Source organism: Colossoma macropomum, unplaced genomic scaffold (assembly GCF_904425465.1).
Source record: "Colossoma macropomum unplaced genomic scaffold, Colossoma_macropomum, whole genome shotgun sequence".
Lineage (NCBI taxonomy): Eukaryota > Metazoa > Chordata > Actinopteri > Characiformes > Serrasalmidae > Colossoma > Colossoma macropomum.
The window spans coordinates 26,766,886-26,793,984 of NW_023494800.1; the positions used below are offsets into that span (position 1 = coordinate 26,766,886).

Consider the following 27,099-nt stretch of genomic DNA (forward strand, 5'->3'; position numbering starts at 1 on the left):
GCCTTTCAGATTGGACCACTGGCCAGTTCTGCGCGCCCTCAATCTAGAAAAACTGATTGGCTCGTGGCATCGCCAGTCCTGCTCCTGTATTGGAAAGTTCAGTTTACTGAATCGATTCCTTCCAACTGCCTGCTTCAATGAATCGAACTTTCAATTCAATGATTCATTGATTCACAGGGCAAGTCAACTTCTTTAAAGAGTCTAAAGAGATTCGGTTCAGCCAGTAAGTCAGATGTTAAATACTTCTATTTACTAATGTTCATTCAGTCCTGATACTTTTTCAGTGTGAACCCCTCTCTTATTTCTTTTTTATAGTAACGACTATTATGTTCGTATTTCACATCCTTGCAATTTTTTGACCGCTAAATTAATACATACTATATAAAGTTTTACAGAATTATTTGTATTACATGTATTATGTCATTCCAGTTACCAAATACTTGTACATCTAAGGTATAAACGTCTGGTTCATCTGCTGTTTTTTGTATCTTTCATACATATAAACACTATAACTACAATATCTATGTTTGTAAATATTCTAATAGTTGCAGAAAAAAAACAACATAAATAAATAAATAATAATCAGTCCGACTCGGAAGGCACAAAACACACAACAGAAATAGTAACGTTAAACCAGTTACAACGAGAAAATGTGAACCATTAAAAACCTGTAGCTCTTAAGAATTAATGTTGAGTTTTTCATAGTGTGATTTTAGGAGATCAAATTGTTAAAAATGTTTATTACATTTTGTCTACAAGTCTGACAAAATGGTTTATGTAAACGGTGAATCGGTTCGACTGATCTATTGAAACGAACGGGGTCTAAAGAAGTGATTCGTTAAGGAGTCCGACGTCGCTGTTACCAATGTGTTTGAACGTAGAGCAGTTCGTCAGACGTGCGAGTGATTAAGAGGAGGCCCACGTTGAATTAACGTTATACTGTAGACGATGAAAGTAGGAATAGCGCTGAAAAAACTCCACGTCTAGTCAGTATTGTTCTGTGCTCGGCACGATGATTATAGATAATGTGGACGCTCTGAAATCGTGGCTGGCAAAACTCCTCGAGCCGATGTAAGTGAGGACTTGGAATGACATTTTTTAGCCAGCTAGCACTTGCTAACTAGCACATATTAGCTCGCTAGCTAACGTTACCCACGGGCTAGTTTTACACTTGTACATACGTTTTAGCGTTTTATTAGCCCTCTGTAGTGGTCGTCGACTTTTAAACGAGGTTGCTGAGCCCCGTAAAAGAGATTTTCACGACCCACAATGAGTCAGTTTCTACACTTTTCTTTAGCTTGAAGCTAGCTAAAGCTAGGCGAGGGGGCTATGCGATTGATATCTAGTCAGCAGCGTGATTTATCTCACTCTTGCTAGGCCAGGAGAGGGCCAGATGAAAAGTTATTCTGCATATGGTGTTGTTTTGGGAATCTTATTCGAGGTGCTGAGGTTCCAGGGCCTCGCACTTTAAAGAAAGAAGCGAGACTCAGTGCTGCTAGCAAAAACATATGCTGTGTGTCTTGCCAGCTGCAGCACTCCCTGTTGATTTGGTATTCTGGGGATCAAGGTTGATGCTGAGGGAAGCTTGGAGTCAAATACTGCAGGCACGAACAATTGTTTGTTGAGGAGCTTTTGAAGCTTGCACGTCCATAAGTGTTTATCCTGCGTGTTCCACTTAGCATATTCAAAGCACTGGAGTCTACTTGTTTATATGCCAACCCAAACAAATGCTATGAATATGAAAATATAGCTCACTCACGTGTTGTCTGATTTTCACAGATGTGATGCTGACCCTTCTGCATTGGCAAACTACGTGGTGGCTTTAGTCAAGAAGGATAAACCAGAGAAAGAACTCCGAGCACTGTGTGCTGACCAGTTGGACGTCTTCTTACAGAAAGGTAAACACAGTTTAATCTGTAGGAGATATGTCCTCATCTCGCAAACTATTCTGCAACATAAAAGTCAGGATTTACATGTGTTTACTTGTGTTTTGCTGATGGTCTCTGCTTTCTGGCTATATAAATGGGGAATGTATTAGTGACATGGCAAAACTTCACAAAGCTCTTACCAGATGATGCAGCTGCAAAGTGCTGTCTTCAGTCACTTCTGGAGTAAGTCAGTGAGGTTTAAATGGGATTTCATCTTGTGAGAAAGTATGGAAGTGATGTGCTCATGAGCCTCACCATAAGAAAGCTGTATCATGTGACATGATTTAAAAGGGAATTCCACCATTTTTTCCTCATTTTCTGCATAATGCAATCGTTGAGATGTGAACAAAGTCAAAGAGTGATTTTATGTGAAATGGTACGTTGTAGAGACACTCCTTTTTTCACCCTGGTGGTGATAACTTGGGGTCACTGTCGTATCAAATGCAAATGTAGTGTCCAAGATGATCAATGAACCAACACATATCCTCTGAGTTTTTATTTGTAATGTTGATGATGGATGGTGATATATCTGGAAACATATAAGGTTTTTGGCATACTGTTGTGCCTAATGATGCCCTGCATGTACCTCTCTGCCATGACTAGATTTAATCTTATTTTAAAACTGTTGTAAAACAATGTGTCCAGCATCAGGCATTTCTGTTTCATGTAAGTAGTTTCCTATGAGGCATCAAACTTTTAAATCGTCTGGTTCCTATCACTATCAAGAACAATTCTGTTACTCTAGAATGGAGCATTTTGCACCAAACCACTCTGAATGACTTAAATATGTCATTGTGCAGAAATGTTGGAAAAACGTGTGGCATTCCCCTTTAAAGGTATAGTAACAGGTGGGCAATTTGACTACATTTCATTATTACTACTGATGCACTGTGTCTGGGGATCAAAATATATCGTGCATTGTAAAAATGTCTAAGTGTTGTGATATGATATTTTTGTCATATTGCCCACCCCTAAGTGTAGTGTATATTTGTACAGCATAAGTTGCACACTGTTTTACTGAAGCTACTTTTCTGTGCACCTTGTGCCCACAGAAACCACAGGCTTTGTGGATAAGCTCTTTGAATGTCTAACCACCAAAAACTACTTGGGAAATCCACCTGCTAAAGAAGTTCCTAAAGAGGAGACGAAGTCTCCAGCGCAAAAACCTGAGGAGAAGGAAGAGGTATAGTTATGATGTGATATGTTATCCTACCACTTGCCTTAAATGGGTCTTGTTATTCTTCTTGTAGATTTAAAGTCATTTTCTTTTAGATCCCTGTTGTCAAGTTTACACTAACTTTGTTTTCAGGCTAGTCATGTTGAGGATGACAGGGAAAGCCGAAGAAGGAGAAGTCCACTGAGGAATCGTTCTGACTTTAATGAGTCAAGGTAAGTGTCTTAATGCCATATCCTGTTGTTTTTATATCCATAGACTTTGTTGTTAAGGGCTACTCTTTGGTATTATATAGTTGGTATTATAAAATATATTACTTTTAGCATGAAGACATTTTTATAATAAAAAAGTCTTGTGCAGTAATTCCAATTTATAAAAGTTCTCATGCAGCCTTTTTTGTATTAAAGGGCGCTCCAAGGCAGGTTTAGGACAGAAGGCTGGATTGCATCAAAAGCAGTCTTGTAGAAACTCCATTAATGCCAGAGTAGCGTGATCTGTGCTTAAGTATTTGTGGTTGCTCCATAATTGTTATGAATTCTGAGTAAGCCTGCTTGACTTGGAAAATAACAGAATATTAGCAAGTGCTTCCAGCTGTGTTACTGTTCTAAGCTAAACCAATACAATTGTGCAAAAACTCAAAAACATGATGCCCCAGTTGTTAAAGTGGTAGTTTACTGATTTTGACATAAAAAACCATGTTGTCATCACTAGGGAAACATTTCTGACTGAAAAAAAGAATCATCTTAATTCCATTCTGTGGGTCCAGAAAGTAATCAAGAGTCAAAACCGTTTCATTTCAAACTACAAAAGGTGGAGCAGTGTGTGTTATTGTGTTACACCCAGTCTTCTTTCAGGGGTGACATTTTGAAAAAAATGATAACTGACTTCCCAAAGGTTGTTTCAAGGAGACTCACACACATACACAGCAAACTAGCAACCATGGCTACTGCCCCATTCCTGAAGAGCAATGTCTGGACTATAACAACTTTCTGGATGAACACAGAAGTCCAACCAAATATGTTCAAACCTTAATATGGAATACAGAGCTATAAGAAGCTCTCAGCTTCAGAGGGTTAAACAAGTAGGCTGTCCAACACTCACAGTAAAAATGAAACTACCCATCAATGCTTGAGGTTTTGAGAGGGGAAGATTTTGAGAATGCAGACAGTTGCAATAAATAATTGAATTTCTCAGGCCGTGGCAGAGCAGTTCTGAGCCATTCTTTCATGATTAATTTTCAGATAGCATAAATATTTGGCCTGAATAGGTCACAACTGCGGTGAATCTTCCCTTTCATAGTTTTTAATAGGATGATCTAAAACATTTTGCAAGGTTTTGAGGGAGTGAGAGGTACATTTTTATTACATGCTCCAGAAATTAAACAAGTCAGTTAAAATCCACAGACTTGAAAAGGCTGAAAGACTATATTTAATGGAACATAAGTACTTGTGGAAAATAAAAAGGAATTTGCTTTTATTTTGCCCTCAAGGTAGTAATTTATGAGCATTTATTTGATCGTAATCTGTGTGCATTTGTGTTTCCTCCACAAATATTTTTGTACTGTAGTTCTGTATTTGCTGAGCCTTGTATTAGTGTTTAAGTATATCTGAATTTCCTCTGACTGTCTACTCCTCACCTTTTACAGCTTGTATTGAGGAACATTTTATTGAAAGTTTTATCTCTTCTACCAGTTTGTGATATCAGATGTCCCTCTCTTATCCTAATTGTGTACCCCACCTCAGGAGTCGAGACGAGCGGCGGCGAGATGACCGCAAACGGCGGGAGCCTGAACGCCACGGGAAGGGCAGCGAGTCATACCGGGAGCGGCACGAGTGCAGGGGTGTGAGCTCTAGGGGACGCAGCCGCAGCTACAGCCGCAGCAGGAGCCGGAGCAGGAGCCGCAGTCGAAGCAGCAGCCGAGGCAGGAGCAGAGACAGGGTGCACGGGCAGAGACGAGGTGAGTGACACTTAGCTTACAGCATTGGCTCCCAAAATTGGACCTGGAGTACCGCTCCCTGCATGTTTTAGTGTTCTGCTCTAAGTAGTTCAGTTAATCAGCCTAAAAGTATTAGAGTAGAGAAAACTAGGGCATCATGCATAAGAGGCATGGTAAACACATTCAATATAAAATCAGTGTAGGAAATCCTTTAATTATTTTTAAAGTTCAGGTGTATTTTAAACACCAACATTTTGTATGCCAATCTAACATCCATTACACAGTGGCAGATAGACAGACTCGTTAATTGTTTTGGCTTATAATATTAGTAACGTTGTTTGCCACAACCTCCTGTTTATTGAAGTGTTTTTTGTTTTATATATGGATGATTGTGTTCAGACTGTCATGTCAAGATCAGAGGGACAAAAAGGGCAAAGAAGTGTGGCTAAAAGTAAAAGGAAGTAATATCAGGGCTCCACATTAACTCTTGTCTGTTTGTATGAGTGAAAGTTTGTGTTGGACAAGTGGATGGTGAAATATGCAAGGCAAAACAGGTCAGAAACGAATATGTTCTATGAGGAGTGAATACTTTTAAAAACAATAAATTCAGCATATGTATTAAATGTGTAAGTTGCTCAGCAGAGTAGTGACAAGAAGGATGTAAATATTTGAGAAAGTAGTGGTTTTTCTTTCTCTTTGAGAAACTAGTTTCTCTTTCTCACACAATATAAACTGTTCAGTGTCAAATTGTAACAATATAATTAACTTATGCTCTGCAGAAGTAATTTGCAAATGCTATTGGCATTTTCCCACGGACACGTGATTGACGTTCAGACAAGTGAAATGTGGAGTTCCTTGTTCATATGAAGAATCCTGAAAAAAGCTTGATGTCAAGCCCTGTAATAACAGCAAGTTACCATTGTTGACTTATAGGGATCATTGCAGCCCTTTGGAAAACATTCAAATGTGCAGGGCGTTGATACTCCAGAGCCAGGATTTAGAAGCCCTGGCTTACAGTAATATCTCATTTTTATCCTCTCTGCTTGTGGTCATTTGAGTTAAATTTGTGGAAATAAATATTTTGTTAGAAAGCTGAGGGAAAGTCAGATACTGGCTGTTGTGCTTTGATTAATGTTGTGAACTAAATTACTTCATTTTTAAGTTCTGAATGTGTTAATGTGTGATGTGTTTCAGTCATCACTTACAAAGCTAAAAGCAGTATCTGGCACCATTTTAAAAAAAAATCCACAGCCGGGCCTCCACCGTTCCTTTAAACACTGTTTCCTGTTCACAGAACATAGGTCCAAATTCGAGCAAGAGAGAAAGGACCTGGAGCAATACACTCCCTCTCCAGTCCCCTTGAGTAACCCTCACCACCAGCAGAAGCAGCACCCCGCCCCCCTGCTCCCTCTGCCCAACCCCCAGCCACAGTTCCCCCCTTCGGGGAGCCCTGGGGTCCCCAGCGCGGTAACGGCAGTGGCTCCAGCTCACCTCCCTGACAGCACCACAGAAAGCTGGTCCACTTACTACTCCAACCACAGCGAGGGGAAGAGCGGCGTGCTCAAACACCGTTGTAGGGACTACGACGGTGAGAGCTTTATTTAAGACTGTGTTTTATTGCTTATGACTGTGTTATTAGTGTTATTGGTTGGTGTGAATGTGTTTAACTAAGATTAATGGTTGGATGTTTTGCGAAGTTATGTTGCATTTTTAGGTTCATTAAATAAAAAAAATTATACAATAAGTATAAATGTGTTTGTTGTATAAATTAGTACTTGTACTGTTTTGTGAAGATATGATGAAGATACACTTCCCTTGACCCGATGTTGCACTTTTGTCTCATAGCTATTTCATATGGGTTTGTGACTGTCTTTCAAAACCTGTGAGAGGGTTTGATGTGCCGTCATTGTGCAAAGCCACAAGCCAGATGCTGTTTTTAACTTGAAAATTTTAACCACCAGTTAGGCCTGTGACAGTCTTGAAATTTTAGCTGACAATTTTTCTATAAATAATTGCAATTAATGATTTAATTGTCTGTTTTGTACATTTATTGCAACTAATAAAGTACAAGTCTAAAACTGCTAATTTGACTATTTAGCTTGCTTAGGCACTTTTTTGCTGTTAACAAGAGACAGTACACTGTTCTGTGTGTAACAAGTGTCGGTTTCGCAGACAACCAGGCCACCAGTGGATGCCACATTTTATCGAGTCACAGATTAACATTTTGATCATCAGTTTTGTTTAGATGTTTTTAACTGGATCTGCAAACGATACATCAGATAATGAGATACTTCTGATGGATTCCATTTCTGATTGACTGGGTTGTCCTAGTGCCAGAGTGAATAGGCTGTTGTCTTTCGTGTTGGTGATAAATCTACCTGGCACCGCTAATGACCATTACTAATGACTTTTGTGTAAGAGTCCTTCCAGTGAATTCTCTATAGAGCTATTTTTCAGTCAGTGTCAGTCTCAGAGGAGCTTTCCTAAAGGGGTAGTGTGTATATTTACCCTTCAGTCTCTTTGGAGCTGGGGTATTTTTCATACTGGTGGGAGATGGCTGGGTTTGTCTGTAGGGACCAAGGATATAGGTTGTTTAACTAAGGTGTCTAATGATCTCTTAAATGGCTACTGATTAAGTGACAAGCAGATGTCTTTGAAGTGTGACAGATATGGCTGATGGCAGGATTCTTTGACTTTTTTGTGCTGTTGGTAGATGATCTTATTCTGGCTAGAGCTATTTATTTAAAGATATTGTGTGGTTTGCAAATCTAATTCTAGAGTATGCGTGTCCTGCATATTTTAGTGTTTGTCTGCTTTAACACACCTACTTCAACTCAGAAGGGGCTCGATAATGAGCTGTGAATGAAGATGAATCTGAGTATTGAGAATGTTTTGTGTTTTGTTTCAGGCAGATATTTGCATAAAAATTATTGAATATAATTATACTTTACGTTTTCAAAACTCACGGTCATATTTGTTTTTCATCCGACAAGTAGAAAAAAAAATTAGTGACATAAAAAACCTATGAATACAAGGATTTGTATTCAACATCTCACATACTGCACTGTACTGAGTTTATTTTACTGCATTTGTAATGCAACAAAGTGTTACATTTCTCTATAATGCTAATCAAGGTAGATGTAGACCCAATTTCAGTGTATTATGCATGTTTATGTATCACCATTGGCAGATGTACTTAAAAAAATAAATAAATAAAAAATAGCGGATACCGACTTGCCGGCCTACAATTCCCCTTTCTCACTGCTTATATATAAACATTTATTAAATGCAGAAATTGAGACAGTATCTACCCGGATTACCATTACAGAGAAAAATTTATTTTATATGTAGGGATACAAATGCTATAAAATAAATAAAATGCAGACATTTTGGCACAATGGCCCAACATTTGCTAGTGTTGTGGATAATCCCATATTGGTTAGAAATATCTGCTAAATGTAAACATCTGTCCAATGCCAGTTTTTATTTATTTATTTGTTTATTTATTGTTTAAAAAGTAATTCTGTCGATACTGATTTAATTCTGATATCTTTGGGCATCACTAATGTAATACCCTAGAACAGGGGTCTCCAATCTTATCTGCAGAGGGCTGGTGTGGCTGCAGGTTTTCACTCCAGCAAAGCAGAAATTCACCTGATGAAAAGTTTGACGCCTAAGGCCAACTGATTAAACAAGTATCAGGTAGAATCAGGTGTGCTTCAGCTTGTTTGGAGTGAAAACCTGCAGCCACACCGGCCCTTTGCGGATAAGATTGAAAAAAATTTGTAGCCTAAGTTATTTTATGTGTTTATTGTAGAATAAATGTACTGCAAAGCCAATATTGCAGTGTCTACAGTGCAGAAATGTGAAGAAGGTTGCTTAAAGGTGTTAGAGTTAGTTGAGAGGGAAGGAATTTCAGCTCAAATTGGTTCAGAAACACTGGTCAGCATGCAGGAGAAATAACACATAGATGGCAACAAGGGAAAATGCATTTTGCATATTTATTTTTTTTTTTTTTAGGGTGGCCTCATCATACTCTGTGACTAACAATAAAACTGTGACACTAAATGAAAATTTTCACAAAAGTCTCTCTTACAGTGTTTGTACCTTCAGCTTCAAGGATTCTGCTGGGATGCATCTTATGCACCTTTCTTAAAAAAATGTCTTTTCTTTTGTCATCTCCCACCAGAGAAAGGATTCTGCGTACGTGGTGACCTCTGTCCTTTCGACCATGGCAATGACCCTCTGATTGTGGATGACGTTGCTCTGCCCACCATGATTCCTTTCCCACCTCCTGGCATGCCACCCACCCGCATGCCTCTTCCCCCCATGACGGAGCCACCTCCCGGCATGCCCATGCCCATGCCCATACCGCCACATGGCCAGCCTCCACCACCGGGCATCTACCCAATGCCAGGTGAGTAAATGTGCGCCAGGTTGTTCTGATGTGCTTCTTGCTTGTTCTGTATATATAGCCAGGATGAGTCACCTGAAGGAAGATGAATAGGTCTTGTCATTGGAAATACAGACCAAAAGCAGAAAAAGCATTTTCCTAATTGGCTGATTGGCTCCCTGATGGCAAATTAAAGTATGGTGATAGTCTACCTCACAAAAATGGGTTACACACACGTCATAAGTTGCATACTTGAAGGACTGGCCAGAAGTGATATTCAAACTGTAATTAGCTGTCCTGCAAAATGTCATTTGTTGGAGTTTTTCTTGTTATGTGAAATACAATATCTTACTCAGTGTTTGGCAGTTGTCATTGGAGTAGTGTAGGGTGTCATGACAATGAACAGTTTTACCCCACAGTGGGTGGAAAGCTGTTTTTCTTATGGGTGCGTCTTTGTTTGTGACCTGTTGCTAAGCTGGTTTCGTATTTGCTCCTTTAATGCATTTTTAATGTGTTTTTTTTTTTTGTTTTTTTCTGGAGAACAATTTGCAACTTGGATATTGGACTTCTTGATTTGTTTAAATCTCAAAATCTGGATATTTCAGAGGACTTTAGCCACTGTTAAAGACAAATGAGTTAACACAAGGTTGAATTGAATGCCAGTGCGGCACTATGGCTACTCAAGGACTGCACTGTATGGCCAAAAGTATCGAGACACCCCTTCTAATTAGTGAATACAGATACTGACACTGGTGTTGGAATTACACACAAAAAACTTGTATAACCACCATAGAAAAGCATTAAATGGGATGCTCTGAAGCAGCTGCACATGAGCCTAAGCTCACCATGCCCAAGGCCCACTAACTCTAAAGCATTAATAAATAACACATAAATAATAAAAAAAAAATAATAACAATAACAATAATAATGATTGCCCTCGGTTATTACAAACACACACAGTGTTTCATTTTCTAGACTGTGTTGCTGTGGGCCCCATACCGATATTGATAGTGCTAACGCTTTTATATACGTTTTATTTAGTCTGTAGAGCATCACTGCTGTGCTGTTCTTTGAGCATGGCTGATGCACTTTCTGTTAAGTAACTTCCACGTGAATGTATTAAAAAAAAAAAAACGAATGACTTCCTCTGCCATTTGCTATATAGCACATTTTTTCCTGCCATTTTTGATGGTGATTTGAAAGGGGGGTGGTTTTAGATCAGTTTTTTGAGCTTTTTGACCCAAGTAAGTCACACTACAGCCTGTCAGAGGGTCTTGGATGCAAGCAAGACTTGCTTAAAAATGTCTTTTACTGCGAATAACGGCCAAGGAAATGACCAGTATGCACTTCCCTAAGATATAGCCCTTTTCTCTGGCTGTATTTCAGTAAGGTTTACGCTCGCACAATGACTGTGAAGTGCTTCGCTGACACTATGAATTTGCAACATGTCAGCATACCTAAAAGTCTGTCCTCCTCCTCTGCAGCCTCTTCTTAGAATATTTCTTAATACTTACCTGTTAAATGCTAAGCAACAGCTGAGAAGGAAATGTCAAACACATCAATAAAGACTTAAAAGGTTTGTTGTTTTGCCCTGCCCGTTGTTACTTACAGACTTTGGAATTTGTCGTAAAACTCACAAATGTTACTCAAGAAGTAATATTTCAGGGGCTTTAGCATGTTGCCTGCTGGCTCTTCATTTTTAACAAATTCGACCCATATAGTGCTCAATCATATATTGCTCTTAATCATGCTGTTCTACAGTAAGTATAAATAGATAAACACTAATGCCACCAGGGCTTTTTTTTTTTAAATGCAGCTCAGTTTGTAGGTCAAGAGACCCATACAGTCTTTGGACAGTAAAACAACAATAAATACAGATATAAGACGCCTCTGTAAAAAGAAGTAATAAATAGCCAGACTGAAGATTCATCATTCCTTACACTTGCTTGTTAGCAAGTGATGGCATAAGAACACATTGAGGGCGATTTCAAGCAAAGTTCTTAGCTCATGATCATGTATAAGTCTAACACTGTTACATGTTTAGCTAGCTAATTTGAAGAGGACTGCAGTATTTGGTAAAGACTAGCATAACGTTTTTCTCATTTGAACAGAAGTATGATTTTGTAATAGTGTTTGTTACACTAAAATGCACACATCGGTCTGTCCCGTTCAGACAAACACTAGTGCTGAAAATGTCATTTATAACAGATATTCCAGATATAAATATCAACTAGGCATGGTAAGAAACATTTCTACAACAGTCTTACTTCAGTTCATTTGCCAGGTTACATTTCTGATGATATTAAAGTGGATATGTCACATTATCTTCCCAGCCATTTTCTCAGAGATCAGTGAGACGAGTGAGATGTTTTCCCAGCTACAAAATGTAATCTAGGTTAGCTTCACAAGTCAGGGTATTAAATTGGTGATTGGTCAAAAGAGATGTAAGGTTTAAGTTCTCTAGTGCAGATTCGTCTGTCTTGTGCTGAAACCTAAAGAGTGGTTTGTATTAATTGGGTCTATTGTCACCCCAGCACTCTCTGACGATTCATCATATCTGACACTGGCGATTTCAATATCAGTCATATTAGTCTGCTATCATGACAGTCTATGCCGTTGTCCACCAGTGGCATCAGCTGTCAAACATAATGTTTGTGGAGAGACTTCAGACTTTTCAGTGAAATTGAATTAATTTGTCAATTTCAGAGCCAAATAAACATTTTTTCAGTTAAGAGAAAGATCATTTTAGTTAGGACACCTTTGTTCAATACATGCAGTAGTTGTATAATATAATATGCAGGTGCTGCATGAATTCTTGCTGCTCCTTCTCCTGCTGTCTCTTTCACTCTCTTTTACACTCCGCCACACTGCACCTCCCACAGCCCCTCTGAGCTGTGTTCATGTAGCGGCCAAATTTTAAGTGCATTGTGTTTTTCGGAAAGGATTTATAAAAATACTATATTTATTTTTAAATGGATTGAATTATACTTGGGCGGGCATTTTTGTATGTGAGTGCACTGTCAATGTATAACCAGCATAGTGGTGGGCGGTGTTGAATTCATCTTTTATACAGGTTGAAATTCTATCCTTAGGTCAGGATAACATGGCATACAAGACTATTTGTCCGAAAAGCTGAGCCAGGGACATTTTAGTCAAATGAAAGTGCAGCAGTTCTTTGAGTTCTGTCTAGTCTGTAGCATGTGAAGTAGCCCACTTTGCTTTCGAGGCAGCGCCCATGAAGGACTTGCTGGTCTTTTGGGGATAGCCTTAGCCTGACATGGACACCAGAGCACTTCTGTTTACTCTCGTACCACCTAAAACAGCCACCTGACTCTTATTAGCTTCATCAAACAATGTTCTCGGGGTTTGTGCATGCAACAAACTGTGGACTAGCTGGTACTATGACTTGAAAAATTTGACAAAGCTGAATTTCGCTTATTCGTTGCACCTTAAATGGTGCAGCAATTGTATTCAGGTGTCTGTACAGGTGTTAGAATGTAACTGCAGCTTTATTTGAGGTGGAATTGAAAATTTTAGAGAAAAAGCTGGTGAATAAGCAACCAGCTTCAGCCTTGTAGAAATTAACCTTTTGTTCACCTTTCGTTTAAAAAAAAAAAAAATGGTAGAAAAAAAAATTACAGATTTATTTTAGTTCTTAAAAATGGTCTTATGGTTCCCGAGTGGCGCAACCGTCTAAGCGTTGGCCCTATCATCAGGAGATCGCGAGTTCGATCCTTGGTGATGCTACAGCCATCCGTAGCCGGGAGTCCGAGAGAGCACAGTTGGCCTCGCTCTCTCTGGGTGGGTGGGATGGCCCCATCACTCCGCGCGATGCTAGTCAGCGCAGGCGTCTGTTAGCTGACGTAACAGATCTGGCGGTTGGCGCTTTCCTCCGAGCGCGTTCGGCTGTCCAATGACGTTGCGTGAGCGGCAGCTCGAAAAGATGCGGTGGCGCTTCACAGGTCTCAGAGGAAGCCTGTGTTAGCCTTCACCCTCCTAGCGTTGATAGCATCGTGTGATTGGGGGAGTCCTAACTAGCGGGTGGAATTGGAGACGACTAAATTGGGGAGAAAATAGGGTATGGTTCTTATTAAAATGTGGATATATAAAAAAGACATCCAAGAAATAGAAGTCCATGTTAACTTATAAGTTAGGTTTGCTTGAACATCTAAAATGGTTTTATTTGAAAAAATGTACTTACCCTGACACATACCGAAACTATATATATATATATATATATATATATATATATATATATATATATATATATATTATTTTAAAGACCTTTTAAAGACCTAGACATTAGTACCTGACCTCGCTAATGCTCTCATGGCTGAATGCAGTCAAAACCTCACAGTAATGTTCCAAAATCTAGTGTAAATAAGCCATTCCAGAAGAGCAGAGGCTGTTACTGCAGAAAAGGGTAGTGGACAAATTCCCTATTTAAATTTGTTGATTTCACAAGACATAGATGTTTACAAACTTTTGGACATGTCTCTCTCTATGTGAAATAACGGGAGCCTGGTACATATTCATATGGTCTGCATTATTGCTTGTGTTGTTTTTGCCCAAAACCTGTTGCAGTAACAGTGCTGGCCTTGTTGTAGATTCTGTTTTGAGACTTGTAAGTTTTATATTTTGTCCCATGTAGGACCTCCTCTAATCCCAGCCAGTGGGATAGAGACTCCACCCCATGCAAGGACAAGCGCCTCCTCTCCTCTGGCCCCGCCTGGAGTGGGACCACCACCTCCTCCTCCTCCTTCTTCCTCTGCTTCTTCTTCCACTTCTCTCCATCCTCAGTACACTCTGTCTGAATGTAAGCCACTGCTTTTACCTTTCTCTATAATCGGCTGTGGTACGTCCGTTCAGCTTTGTCTAGTTTAACAGAGACAGAACTGTATTTAGTTTATTTTCCACTGTGGTTGATGAAATAAGTCAGGTAATGCTGTTAGTTTGCTTCAACAGGTTTATTTTAGAGCTACAGGTCTAGCTTTGCTGTCTGTAAATAGGAGCAAGTGGCTTTAATTATTAGGATTTGCCTAAATAACTGCAGTGAGTTTAAAAATTATCTGCCAAAGTGGTGTCATTCAAAATGCAGTACTTCTATTACTAAAATGTGATCATAGTTATTTCACTACTTGAACTATACAGTGTCATGGAAACGTGTATATGAAACTACATTACCAATTAACAGTATTGAACCAATGTGATTTAAAGTTTGGTGTGTTTGTGTGTGTGTGTGTGTGTTTGGGGGGGGTGGTTATCTTACGGTTTGTCTATGAGGAATGTAATGACAAATATCCACCAGTTAGTGGTGCTCTTAGCATATTTTAGCGTTTGAAACATGCTGTCTCAAGTTGCATTTTGATGTCTAACAGCAATGCAAATGGTGTGTTTAGTGAAATTGATTAGAGTGTCTGTATGTCAGGCTGCATTTTCCCAGGTTGTTTTTTTTTTATGTCTGAAAGAAATGCAAATGCTTTACTAATAAAAAATTGTTAGGATGCCTGTAACTGAAAACTGCTGTTTATACTGCTGTGTATATATATATATATATATATATATGTGTATATATATATATATGTATATATATAGTTATTTATTTATTTATTTACTATATTTATTTATAGTCACAAGTTTATGATGCAAAGTAGATTTTTTTGTTTGTTTGTTTGCTTGTTTGCTTATTAAGGTGTTTTTCTTATTTATCTTTCACTCATCAGATAGCTATGATCCTGAGGCATATAACCCAGAGTCTCCGGGCCTCACTGGGCCAAGCAGAATCCAGTACCGCCAGTTCATCCCTCGAATCCAGACCCAGAGATCCAACCTCATCGGTCTCACCTCAGGGGATGGACAGTCTTCCCGAGGTATCACAGATCTCTCACTGTTCTGCCCTACACATCTAACTTGCACATTCTTTTCCTGTTTTGTCTTAATTGAGTCTTAAGGTCTTAGTAAGTGGGTGTTCTGAAAAATGTGCTTACATACCACAGTTGTTATTATATTACACAGCTGTCTGCAATTTAAGGAATCAACAGTCTCTTTTGGCACATGTTGAATACAGCAACAATGAAAAATAAATGTTTTTGTCTGTTTAGCTGCGAATATTGTAATTCAGACGGAACCGTTGATAACGAATGTGTCAAGCAATGAGGCGAGATACGGCATGGAGCCCGAGAACAGGAAGAGGACCTTGGGCTCTGTGGATGGTCCTCAGGCCAAAAAGCCCTGGATGGACAAGTGAGTGTCTGCATTGATATCTGTTACGTTTACACAGCTGCACTATGTAATCATCCTTTTGCTTAGACTAAATATGCATTAGGTTAGTGAGCTCACTGTTTGTAAGCTTAATTGGGTTGAGTACAGAGAGGCTGCACAGGAGTATTTTGGATTCGACTGGATGTTACCTTAAATTGAAATGAATAAATTTTGATATTGATAGGTGGTCCAATTAAAAGCTTGATCAAGTCAGCCAGCATCATATACCCACCAGGTACCAGTAGCATTTTGTGTAGACAGTGTTTCTATATGTAGCAGGGTACTTCCAGTTACTTGATCCACTTGCAGTTGTACTCCTTCCAGTTTGAGCCCATTTTTCCATAGGCTTCTCAAAGGAACATACAGCTCACCATTGTGTGCATTTGGTCTAACCGAAGAATTTTGTTCCCCCTAGGCAAAATTTCAATAGCCAGCACAAGCCGGCCTTCCCTAAGAAGAACCACTATGTTAACACCAAACTTGAAGTTCGCAAAATCCCTCGAGAGCTCAACAACATTACCAAACTGAACGAGCATTTCAGCAAGTTTGGGACGATAGTGAATATCCAGGTACAAACCTTTGTTTCCTCTATTAGCCAACTCTGTCGAGCATAGCCTTATCTACATTCTTGATAATAAAGGTGTCAAAAATGTTCTTTGGAGTAATGCTGTAGAACTTTTGCTTCTCTGGGAAAAACTTTTTAATGGCTAGTCATTTTGCCTGAATGGTCAGCCCACCTTGATCTCTGTTTACCACATCTGTAGTGTACAGTTAATTACCATTAATTTCAGCAGTTTTCCTTCTGGATAGACTCAAAACACTGTGAAACAGTAAGTACACCCCTACATATATCACTACTTCATATGTGTCAAAGTGAAATCATACGCATAGGTATATCTTGGAGGAACTTGTCTTGTTTAAACCTCAGGTATCTGGTCTGGTTTGCTCTTTGTTTTGGAGTGTGTGGTATTATCATGCCTAGACCAAAAGAGCTCTCTGAGGCCTTCAGAAAAAAAGTTGTAGATGCCAATGAGTCTGGGAAGGGGTTTAAGAAGATATCCGAAATTTTGTGTCTGGAAGGTCATCTACAAGTGGAGAAGATATAAAACAACTGCCAATTTGTCCAGGCCAGGCCGCCCCAGTAAATTTATCCTGAGAGAAGACTGTAAGAAACTAGAAAAAGACTGTAAGAACCCCAAAGGGGTTCGTCGTAGGATCTGCTGGTGGCCCCTGCCACTGTTGATGTGCATGCATTTACCGTTAGAAGAGGACTCCTAAAATTTGACCTACATGGGAGGTGCATCAGGAGAAAGTCTTTGCTGTCTAAAAAGAACATTAGGGCAAGACTAAAATTTCCGGAACCTCTGCAACAATGTGCCATAGAGTCAAAGATAATGTTGTTTGGACACAGTACCAGAAGCTGTGTTTGGCAAAAACAAAAGGCAGCATTTGATCAGAAGAACCTCATACCAACTGTAAAGCATGGTGATCGGCTATGCATTCTCTTTCATACCAGAGAGTGCTTGAGGAGAATGTGTCTGTAAAAAGGTTGAAACTGAAGAAGTGGACCTTCCAACAGGATAATGATCCCAAATATGCAAGTAAATCCACCAAGGAATCGCTCAGAAGGAAGAAATGGAGGGTTTTGGAATGACCTATTCAAAGCCCAGATCTGAATCCCATTGAAACACTGGGGTGATTTGAAATTCTGCATGGAGGAATGGGCAAAAAGTTTTCACAGTACCAGTTACTGTAGCCAGGGATGTACTTACATTTTCAACAGACATCTCAGTTAATTTTTTAAATAAATGATTGCAAAGTCAAATTTCAATTGTATTTTCTTCTATTACTTAACATTTACCTATACACACTGTTTTACTGAAGATCAAATACTAATATGACCACATGTGTCAAAAAAGAGAATCATTTCATGTGGTGTTTGTACTTCTTCACATGACTGTATATGGTTCTTACATACCATTGCTCCAAAGAATGAAACATAACAAAAATGTTGTTGCATACACACATTTTTTTGTTTCTATACAAATATATTATTTCTAACATAATATTCCTAAGAACTAATGTTTAATTTCCCTTCTGTATTTTAGACCACCGATCAGAATTTTTTGTTTGGTAGAGGTTTGATTTTAAAGTTGACTGTGTTGCTGTGTTATAGGTGGCATTTGGGGGAGACCCAGAGGCAGCTCTGATCCAGTACACAGCCAACGAGGAGGCACGCCGAGCCATCTCCAGCACTGAGGCTGTGCTCAATAATCGCTTCATTAGAGTGTACTGGCACAGAGAGGCCACGGTACCGGCCCAGGAACAGGGTCCGAGCCAGAGCTCCAGCCTCGGCCCACAGCACAACACAGCCCACAAGGTCAGAATGGGATGGTTATGAATGGAAGGGGAGGGTGTGAGTGCAAACATGTAAGATGAGAACATTACAGTTGCCCTTTAAATACCATATTTTGATTAGAGAAATAAGTTGTTGCGACCTTTTCATATTGGCTTTGACAGAACATCTGAAAATTTTATTCAAAGTCAGTACCTCACCTTTTGCCTTTTGAGGGTTACGTCAGTCAACTATGTCTGTACCCATTTGCTTTGATCATGTAAAATGGAGCACAGAGGGGCTGTCAGACACCAAGAGCATGATTCTAGTCTCAAATGTAGAAGGCAGAACATAGATCACGTCTGCATGATATATGTGGTACGCATGCTATAGCGACATTTTCTACTTAAACTCAGAAATGTCATATTTTATTGACAAGGCGAAAGCATGTCACATAAGAATGCACAAGAGTGAAGACTGTGAGCAGCCAGCCTGAAAAAGGACAGAAATAAGTGTCACATTTATTTATTTATTTATTTATTTATTTTGGTCTATGGCTGGTGTTTTATTAAGTCTAAGTCTAAATATCCTAAATTTCTGTATGTTTAGGTCATTAATAAGCAGCACACACCAGGGGCTTATGTGTTGAATAAAACCTTCACCAAGCACCCAGCCTCCTCTGGAACAGGTCCTGCAGGCAGTCTCGACACGCTCAATCCCAATGCAGAGTCTTCATCGGTAAGAAGCACGTGTGCACTGTAGACTGTAGAAACCGACTCAAAAATAAAATCTTCTGCATTGTTGTAATTTGCGTTGCTGTGTTTTAAGGCGGTTGCGCCGGCCTCAAACCTACAAAAAGGACCTTATTCACGAACAGTCGTAAAGCCTCCTCCGAAGGCCCTGGGGAAGACGGCGAAAGCTCTTGAAGCTCAGGAGGTTTTGAAAAAGAAGCAAGTGAGTGCTTCCTTTTGCCTTCTCAAACTTTGTAAGGTAGCAGCAGAGGTGTGACTTCCAAAGGTTGCGCAGTCTAGAGTGTTCTAGGTAGTCTTAATTGTCTCATCTCTTGTCCCTGTAGGAAGCTTTGAAGCTGCAGCAAGACATGAGGAAAAAGAAACAAGAGATGCTTGAAAAACAGATAGAGTGTCAGAAGGTAAGATGGGTTTAAGTGCTGTTTATTTAGCATAAAATGTCATGCATAATCCCACTTTTTGTGTTAGCGTTGATTTATTCAGTAGTTTTGCGAGAGTGTAAAAAAAAAACTAAATAAAAAAAAAAGACAAAAATATTTAGTCTATTTTGATGCACTGCCCTATTTATTTTTATTTTTTATTTGATTCACTACACTAAATTCATCATTTGTCTTGTCTTGCTATCTGAATTTCAAACTAGAGCAAATTCTCTTTGTTATCCGAGAATGAATGTTGTAACGGTCGTTGTCAATTGCAGGTGTTGATAGCCCGTCTCGAGAAGAACCGAGGGATGAAGCCAGAAGAGAGGGCCAACATCATGAAGACCCTGAAAGAACTCACTGAGAAGATCTCTCAGCTGAAGAACGAGATCAGTCCAGCCTCCCAGTCCACAGCTAACACCATGCAGGCCAAGACCAAAACAGATGTAAGACTTTATAATAATTGTTACTTTCAGTATTGGCTGTAAGAGGCACTTATTCCAACACCGAGTTTTGTAACAAAATTCTGCAGTGAGAAGTTACTTGTCAGGATACCATATGTGTTTGTAGTCAGGAAAACTGTAAAAATATCCACATCACAGTCACTTTTATGTGGGTTGGATTGGTTTCCAAGTTAGCTTCATTGTTTGGACAATAACTGCAACTTTGATTTTCATGTGAAGCTGACCGCAGGAGAGGACACTACAGACCTGAAGAGGAGATTGGGTCAGCTGCAGGTGGAGGTGAGCTACCACCTTTCTACTCGCATTACACTAAATGACTCTCACAATTTACTCCGTTTTAAGGTGTATTTGAATAAGAACATGGACAAAGTATCAAAACGCGTGGTAATATTAAGGGGAATTTAGTGATTTATTTATTTATTTTTTGTTTTTGTTTTACATGCTTTCTCACAAAACTGCAAAACTTAATTTCGAAATGGTCTCTCTACTTTAACTCCTCAATGCTTATGCCAACCCCGACATGCTTCATCTCACTTGAGACCACCACACAAACACACACAACTTGTACATGTTCTGTGCTAATCCAGCCTTCCTGCAAAACAAGCAAGAAGCTGGTGCCGCGCTGAAATTAGTTGGCGTGAAAAATGCACGCCATTACCCCATCTCCTGCACATTAAACTGCAGGCACTTACTGGACCCAGAGGACAAGGCCTAACGAATCTAGACGCTACATCGGCTTCTCTCACTGATGCATTTCATTGCATTAAAGTTTGATCTCCTTTCCCGTTGTGGAGAGGGGGAAGAACAATTAGTGGAGGAGTGAGGGAAGGAAGGAGGTGGCTTCTTCTCCGCGCTGAAGCCCTCAAGGCCAGCACTTTACTTGCCTGCTGGCCTATGTTGGTGTAGTGATTGTACAAGATTTTGTTTGTTTTCTCAGTGATGTTTGATTTATAATCAGGGCTGTAAAGGTTGGAGAATGAGAGAAACTAGTTCAGCTGTTTGCCTTCACAACTCTAATCTGACTGTCAGTACAGTCTGGCTTTAGACAGATGCATTAAAATAGGTGGTGGTTTTGGGTAGCTACTCAAAAAAAAGCTAGAAATTACATTTTTTTTTTAAATCACTAATAATACATTTTATTTACTGATTCCTGGTGAGGGTAACCTCAATGATTATCTCCAGTTTACTTTCTAAAACTCATACAGTTAGAAAGTACATGAGAAAACAAGTAGTGCAAACAGGCTGCCTCAAAATAAAATGTTCATGAATACAGTGTAAGGTGTTTTTAAATGATATAACGAGAAAAAAGAAGGACCTGAGGTTTGACCCATTGCTAGTGACTACTGGCACAGAATCTCAGCCTGCCTTTCTCAAACTCTTGAATCATTTTATGGGGTAGTTTTTTTTATAGATGCTATGATTTAAACTGTGACTGGTAGGATTGTAGAAACACTGGCATTTTAAAATAAACTGAAACTACAATTGCTTTTTCTGTCACTCATATTTTTCTTACATTCTTTCTGTATTGAGACTAACGCAACCACCACTTCCCTCTTTCATCCAGGCCAAGCGGTTAGGGCTCTTGCCTGCCGGCCGCGCCAAACCCGCTCTAGCACCAAACAGGAGCCGAGGCAGGGGCCGAGGGCGGAGCGTGAGGGGTCGAGGAGTGGGCAACCACATGGTGGTGGACCACCGACCAAGGGCTCTCGCCATCCTGGGTGTCACTCAGGAAGAGAAGGAAGAGCTGATGCCGCACTTTGTGGTAAGAGGCAGAGCATTTAGATGGGAAAGTATGTCTGGACACCTCAATGGAGTGGCCGTAAACTCGTTTGTGCTCTCTGTTCACAGAAATTTGGGGAGATTGAAGAGCTTCGTGACCAAGACGCCAACAGCGTTGTGATGACATTCAAGACCCGGAGTGAAGCAGAGAATGTAATGTTCCTTTCTTTTTACCTGCAAATCAATAGGATCAACCTAAATAATGCATGCAAACATTTTGTACTATGAATCTGTAGTGTATTTACAAAGGAATCCCTATTTATTGCTTCTTGATGTGTTATATTTTGTGTGTCTGTTTTGTTTCTAGGCTGCAAATCAAGGGGCAAAGTTTAAAGGTCGGATTCTACAGATATCATGGTACAAACCCAAAACCCCGTCCATCTCCACTGAACCAGAGGAAGAGGAGTCTAAAGAGGAAGTCAGTACAGTAAGTCTGACTCTTGGATATGTGGCAGAGGCTACATTTTTACCCTCAACTCAGTTCTTTTCTTTATAATCAAATAACCACAAAGATTTGCTGTCAACATAGACCTCGGGGCACAAGTCAATCAGACTCTTTCCGCCTAGATCATTCCAGATGTATTGACTCATATTCATCAAAGTTGCATAAAACCAAGGGCAGATTTTACCACCCTGAATGATGTTCAAACTACTCCAAACTACTACTAGGACATCAGAACAAGCGGAGGTTAGAGTACAATTGATGAGTCAGCCTCAGTGCGTAAAAACAAGCTCCAACGCAGTGGCAGCGTACCTTACTTGCATATCGTTTGCTCAAATACATATAATTTACATAAAGCACACTCCAGTTCAAGTAGATGTTGTGGTAGTGAGCTAATCAAAGGAAATCCTTCAGCAGGCTGTCTCCAGTCATTGTCCTTGTAGTCAGAGTTTGCCATTGAGCAGGAAAGACTGGCTCCCCCCAGCTGGCCAGAAATCAAATTGAACGACTGAAAAGAATAAAATAAGAAATGAACAAAATGTCTAAATTTTATTTAAGATGATTAAATTCTGTGATTATTGTTAGCTGCTGAAGCTGAATCATTGCAGTATATGAGATGACTTGTACTGCACCAGGTTACCTATATTTTACATTTTTTGTGTGGTAGCTATTTACTGTATCAGTAGTATGAAGCAAAGTCTTCAATTGGATTGTAAATAGCCACAGCATTTGTTATCATCAGAGTGCACATGAAAAATAGGAATGAGTCAGAATTCAAATTCTAACAGTCATGAAAGCTCAAAAAATGTATTAGAAAATTTGAATTTTTGAGAACTAATTTTTCTCTAACGTTACACATTCTCATATTTAAGAACCATGAGATGTCCGAACTCTCTAATCCAGAAATCCAGAGAGCTTATCTGCTTAGTCTAAAGCATTAGAAAGACACCCCCCCGCCCCCGTTATCGAGATCTGCGCAAGTGCAGTAGCATGAACAGCCTTTTCGTAACTGACTCGTAACTGAGTCTAAAGCTGTAAGCTATTTAAGAGGTTTTTGTCAGATTTTACCAGTGAATTTGAAAATGTTTTTAAAAATGCTAATATGACCTTCAAGTATTTTGGTCTCCCTCCATTTAAAGTGAGAGGAGTGGTCTTGTATGGCTGGAAATAACTGCCTGGCAGTGTTGCAACCATGGCTGTTGAGTGAACAGACTTTCCTATAAGGACTTTGGCCTGTTCCAGGACAGAGTAGGCATTTCAGCAGCGTTGCCATATTTTCCGTTTTTTTGGCGCAAGGAAAACGTGCTTTGCAAGTGAAAAGCTTGTATCTAGTGACAACTTAAATACATTGCAAGATTTTGTACAGCAAGATTTTAGCAGTTAACCTATCTGGCTGAAAAAACAGCACAGACCATAACTGATCATAATTTTGCTTATTTAACTGCAAACCAAGCATTTTTCAGGCTGTTCAATCATTACTTTGTGTTTATGCTAAGCTCTGGTCATGCATTCACAGGAGCCAGTTAGCCCTTTCTTGCTGCCAGAGGAGGAAGAGGACGATGACGACGACGAAGATGACGAATATGAGAGCCGCTCTTGGAGACGATGAAAAAGAAGTCCAACATAACATTTATTTGTTTCCTTGTGAAAAGGACAGTCTTTTTTTAAGAAGCTAATTTAAGTCAGTTTGATAGACATAAAATCACTTTGTTTTCTAAACTAGTTTCCAGTATTCTTAGAAGTAGAGAACAGGAAAGAGATTATGGTGTGCGCGACACACTCTCTGTGAAGGTCAGTCTTGATGAATGCGAGGTATCTGAAGGGACTTGCTTTGTTTTACCGCTGTGAAACCTCTGCATAATATATGAAACTCTCACTTTTGCTGAGACTGAACTCAAATTAACATGTATTGTGTTTCACTGTGATTAACCAGATATCAGTAACTCACGTTTGTGACTACTGTGAATATTTTTGAAATCTGCCCCTTAAAACAAACTGTCCCCACCACTGGACATAAGATCTTGAGTCAGTTCAGACAAAACTCATTCATAGATGACATTGTATGAGGGAAGTTCTTTATGAGAAGAAATGCCTTCTTGACATCAAGCTCTTAAAGCATTTTGTAAGGTTTTCTGTTAACCTTCAGTCCAGAAGCTAGTATACCCCAATTCTTTGATTTTTCGCCTCTCTTCTCTCTAGATTTGTGGTGCCACCTTGTGTAAATATGGACCCAGTGATGTATGTGTCAAACTGTACATGTTTACGTCTCACTTTGTATTCCGTCATCCGAAACCAAAGAGAGCTTTGGATGAGTATAAAAGATAATATGCTACGATTAGTCCAGAAAATGTCAACAGGGGTGTTCTGAATGTGTACATTTGGTTTATACATCATTTTTGCCTTACTCTATCAGCGGTCAGCTGACTTTTTACAAGATTTCTGACTTTTTTTCCCCCCCCCCTCCTTCTTTTTGTAAATTTTGTAAATGGTTGCAATAGTACTGACTGTTCGGTTAATTATTTTTAGCCATTAGAATGAATGTTAGATTAATGTTAAGAGAACTCGTTCAAATACAAGAGTGCTTAAAAACTCTGCTTGTTTTCTGAGCAGACTTGCAAAAGCACGTCATGCCGTGAACTCTTATTTATGAAGACTTATCATTCAAACCACAGCTTCATGTGTTTTTTTTTTTTGGGTTGACATACAAACTTTTGTTTTCTGTGGGTAATTTTTTGTCCATTTTTTAATGGATTTTAATTTTTTTCCGATTTATTTTTTCATTCTTTCAGCCCATCTTTGTTGCTTTACCAATTTCAAAAGCTTTGTTTTAAAGAAGTAGTATAAAAAATTCTTTAAGAACTTGTATTGAGTTGCTCTGAGTGTTTTAAGAGCAGAGTGTGTGTAAGCCTGATAAATATATATATTTTATTATTGTCCCTACATGCATAATTCAAAACAATTAAGATCTGAGTTTCCCTAGTGTAAGAGCAGTGTGATCCTTTAACATTTTCCTGTAAGTACTGTTTATTTACTTACAGCAGGTATGCTGTATGCCTTGTGCCCAAATACTAGATGCTTTTTGTTTTCTTTTTTTCCCTTCAGGCACTTCATTAATTTAAAGTGTTACAGCCCGCACAGAGACAGTTTGTTTAGCTCAGAAAGTAAAAATATTGCTGTGGTGTATAGCATCTGGGTAGCAGTCATAACTTCTTAACTTCTTTTGTGTTTGAAAGAGTCTCGAAGATTCAGGAGTGTCAAAAGATTTCAATATGGAAAGGATCTTCATTTTTGTTTGTAAAACTCTTGTCTATGCTACTATACCATGGTAGTATAATACATTTAGCGTAAAATGGATTTTGACTTTATTACTGTTTATATATTTGAGGCTCTATGGATGTATTTTTCAGTTTTCTGTTTGTAAAATGGATTTCTAACACTTGCCACTCGCATGTTTGCTTATCAATAAAGGCAAAGGAATGGGGATAATCAAAGGAACAATTAAAAAAAAACACAAAAGATTTCACTTGGCTAAAAAAAAAGCAACGAAAAAGAGAGAGAAAAAAAAAAACAAATTTGAAAAAAGTTGATGGTCCATTCCAAGAATTACCTTCTGAAAATGTTGTCCAGTGTCCTTTTTTATTTTTTCCTTTCTAGCATGCATGAGAAACTCCAAGGAGAACATGAAGTTGGAGTATATGATGGCGGGGCTTTTAAAGGGGAATTCCGTTCATTTTTTAATTTCTGCATAATCAAATGTTGAAATGTAAACAGGTCATCAGAGTGGTTTGATGTGAAGTGATTCATTGTAGAGAAACATGCAAACTGATTTCTTCACAGTGGTGGTGACGAACCAGGGCTCACAATGTTTCCATCACTCATATAGCCACTTTATTTTCTATCCAAAAGCACCAGTATACCAACCTACATGTGATCTCTGAGTTTGTATAGGCCTATGCAAGGTTGTTCATGGTAAAATATTGTGAAATATTTTTGGGAACTAGTTCGCCTCACAACAGACAGTATGTATCCCTCATGAATGAATTTATAATAATGTCAGACATTATGCAGCGTTTGTGTAACTATTACATGTAATTATTTTCTGTGAGGTAGTTATTAGAGGCATTAAACTCTTGAGATGTCTGGTTCCTATCACCTCCACTGTTCAATTCTGACTCGGGTAAGTTTCTGCAGAACAGAACATTTCAGATCAAAGCACTGAATGAGTTTGTTTAGATTTCAGTGGTCGAATTATGCAAAAACTGGTGGAATTTCCCTTTAAAGGGGCTGGCATTCCTGTAGATTTGTGACCACCATTAATAAGTGAGATCTGGGGGGAAAACCCTAAACAATATTTCAAACTGAGTTAAAAGCTAGAAAAACAGAACCATGCCTGATTAAAACCTTTGAAGGAGGAGCTGGGTCACTGGTGAATACGATGCTCCAAACGCTCAACATGGCGTCTGCGAAGATAGTCCCGCCCCTCCGTAAAAAGATCCAATCAGCGAGCAAGGAAAACCTAGAGCCGGGCAAGCACCCCCCGCGTCATCGAGATTTGCGCAAGCGCGGTAGCCAGGACAACCTTTTGTATGTTATTGACCCAAACGCTACAAACTATTTATGAGGTTTTTTTTCAGATTTTACGAGTGAATTCGAAAATGATTTTAAAATGCTAATTTGACCTTCATTTTCGAGTATATTTATTTTTAAAGTGGTGTTGTATGGCTGCATATATCTGCCCGGCAGCGTAGCAAAGATGGCCGCCGAGTGAACAGACTTTCCTATAGACCGCTGTAGTCGTGCGTCATTCTGTAGTCCTCGTTATGCCCATATTAGGAACTCCGGGTCTGAGCTCCTTTTCTCTATGGGCAGAATGAATGGGGTTTTAGAAAAATCGCCTCTATCGCCCCCTGTGTTAAATAAAAACGTTCAGAGCCCGATACGTTTTGTCCTGTGTACCTTTTTCTCCCGAAAAAGTTGTAGGCTCTTTTGGCACTTGTACACAGCAGTATTCTCTAAAACTAGGTGAGCGAGTGGTAGAAATGGTCAGTAGATTGCAGCAGCCAGCCTGCTCTGTTGGCCAAAACAAGGCAAGGCAACTTTATTTATATAGCACCTTTCAAACACTGCTGTCATTCAAAGAGCATTAGAACTGAAAAAATTCAGAGTCGTCGTTTAACAATTGTTTGTGGACAATACAAGTAGGAATTTGGCCAGTCATC

General features: G+C 39.3%; 1 protein-coding gene across 1 annotated transcript; it reads left to right on the plus strand.

The window, feature by feature from the left end:
* The first annotated feature begins 847 nt into the window (after nucleotides 1–847).
* Nucleotides 848–25,497, plus strand: rbm27 (RNA binding motif protein 27). The gene is made up of 21 exons (XM_036588280.1): nucleotides 848–1,071; nucleotides 1,780–1,898; nucleotides 2,981–3,111; nucleotides 3,238–3,317; nucleotides 4,845–5,059; nucleotides 6,333–6,626; nucleotides 9,228–9,455; nucleotides 14,083–14,247; nucleotides 15,155–15,301; nucleotides 15,533–15,674; nucleotides 16,108–16,261; nucleotides 17,869–18,072; nucleotides 18,637–18,765; nucleotides 18,856–18,981; nucleotides 19,103–19,177; nucleotides 19,474–19,641; nucleotides 19,879–19,938; nucleotides 21,224–21,421; nucleotides 21,508–21,591; nucleotides 21,746–21,865; nucleotides 23,397–25,497. The coding sequence occupies exons 1-21, from the start codon at nucleotides 1,013–1,015 to the stop codon at nucleotides 23,487–23,489; spliced, it is 2,991 nt and encodes a 996-aa protein (XP_036444173.1). The 5' UTR covers nucleotides 848–1,012; the 3' UTR covers nucleotides 23,490–25,497.
* Nucleotides 25,498–27,099: the final 1,602 nt, after the last annotated feature.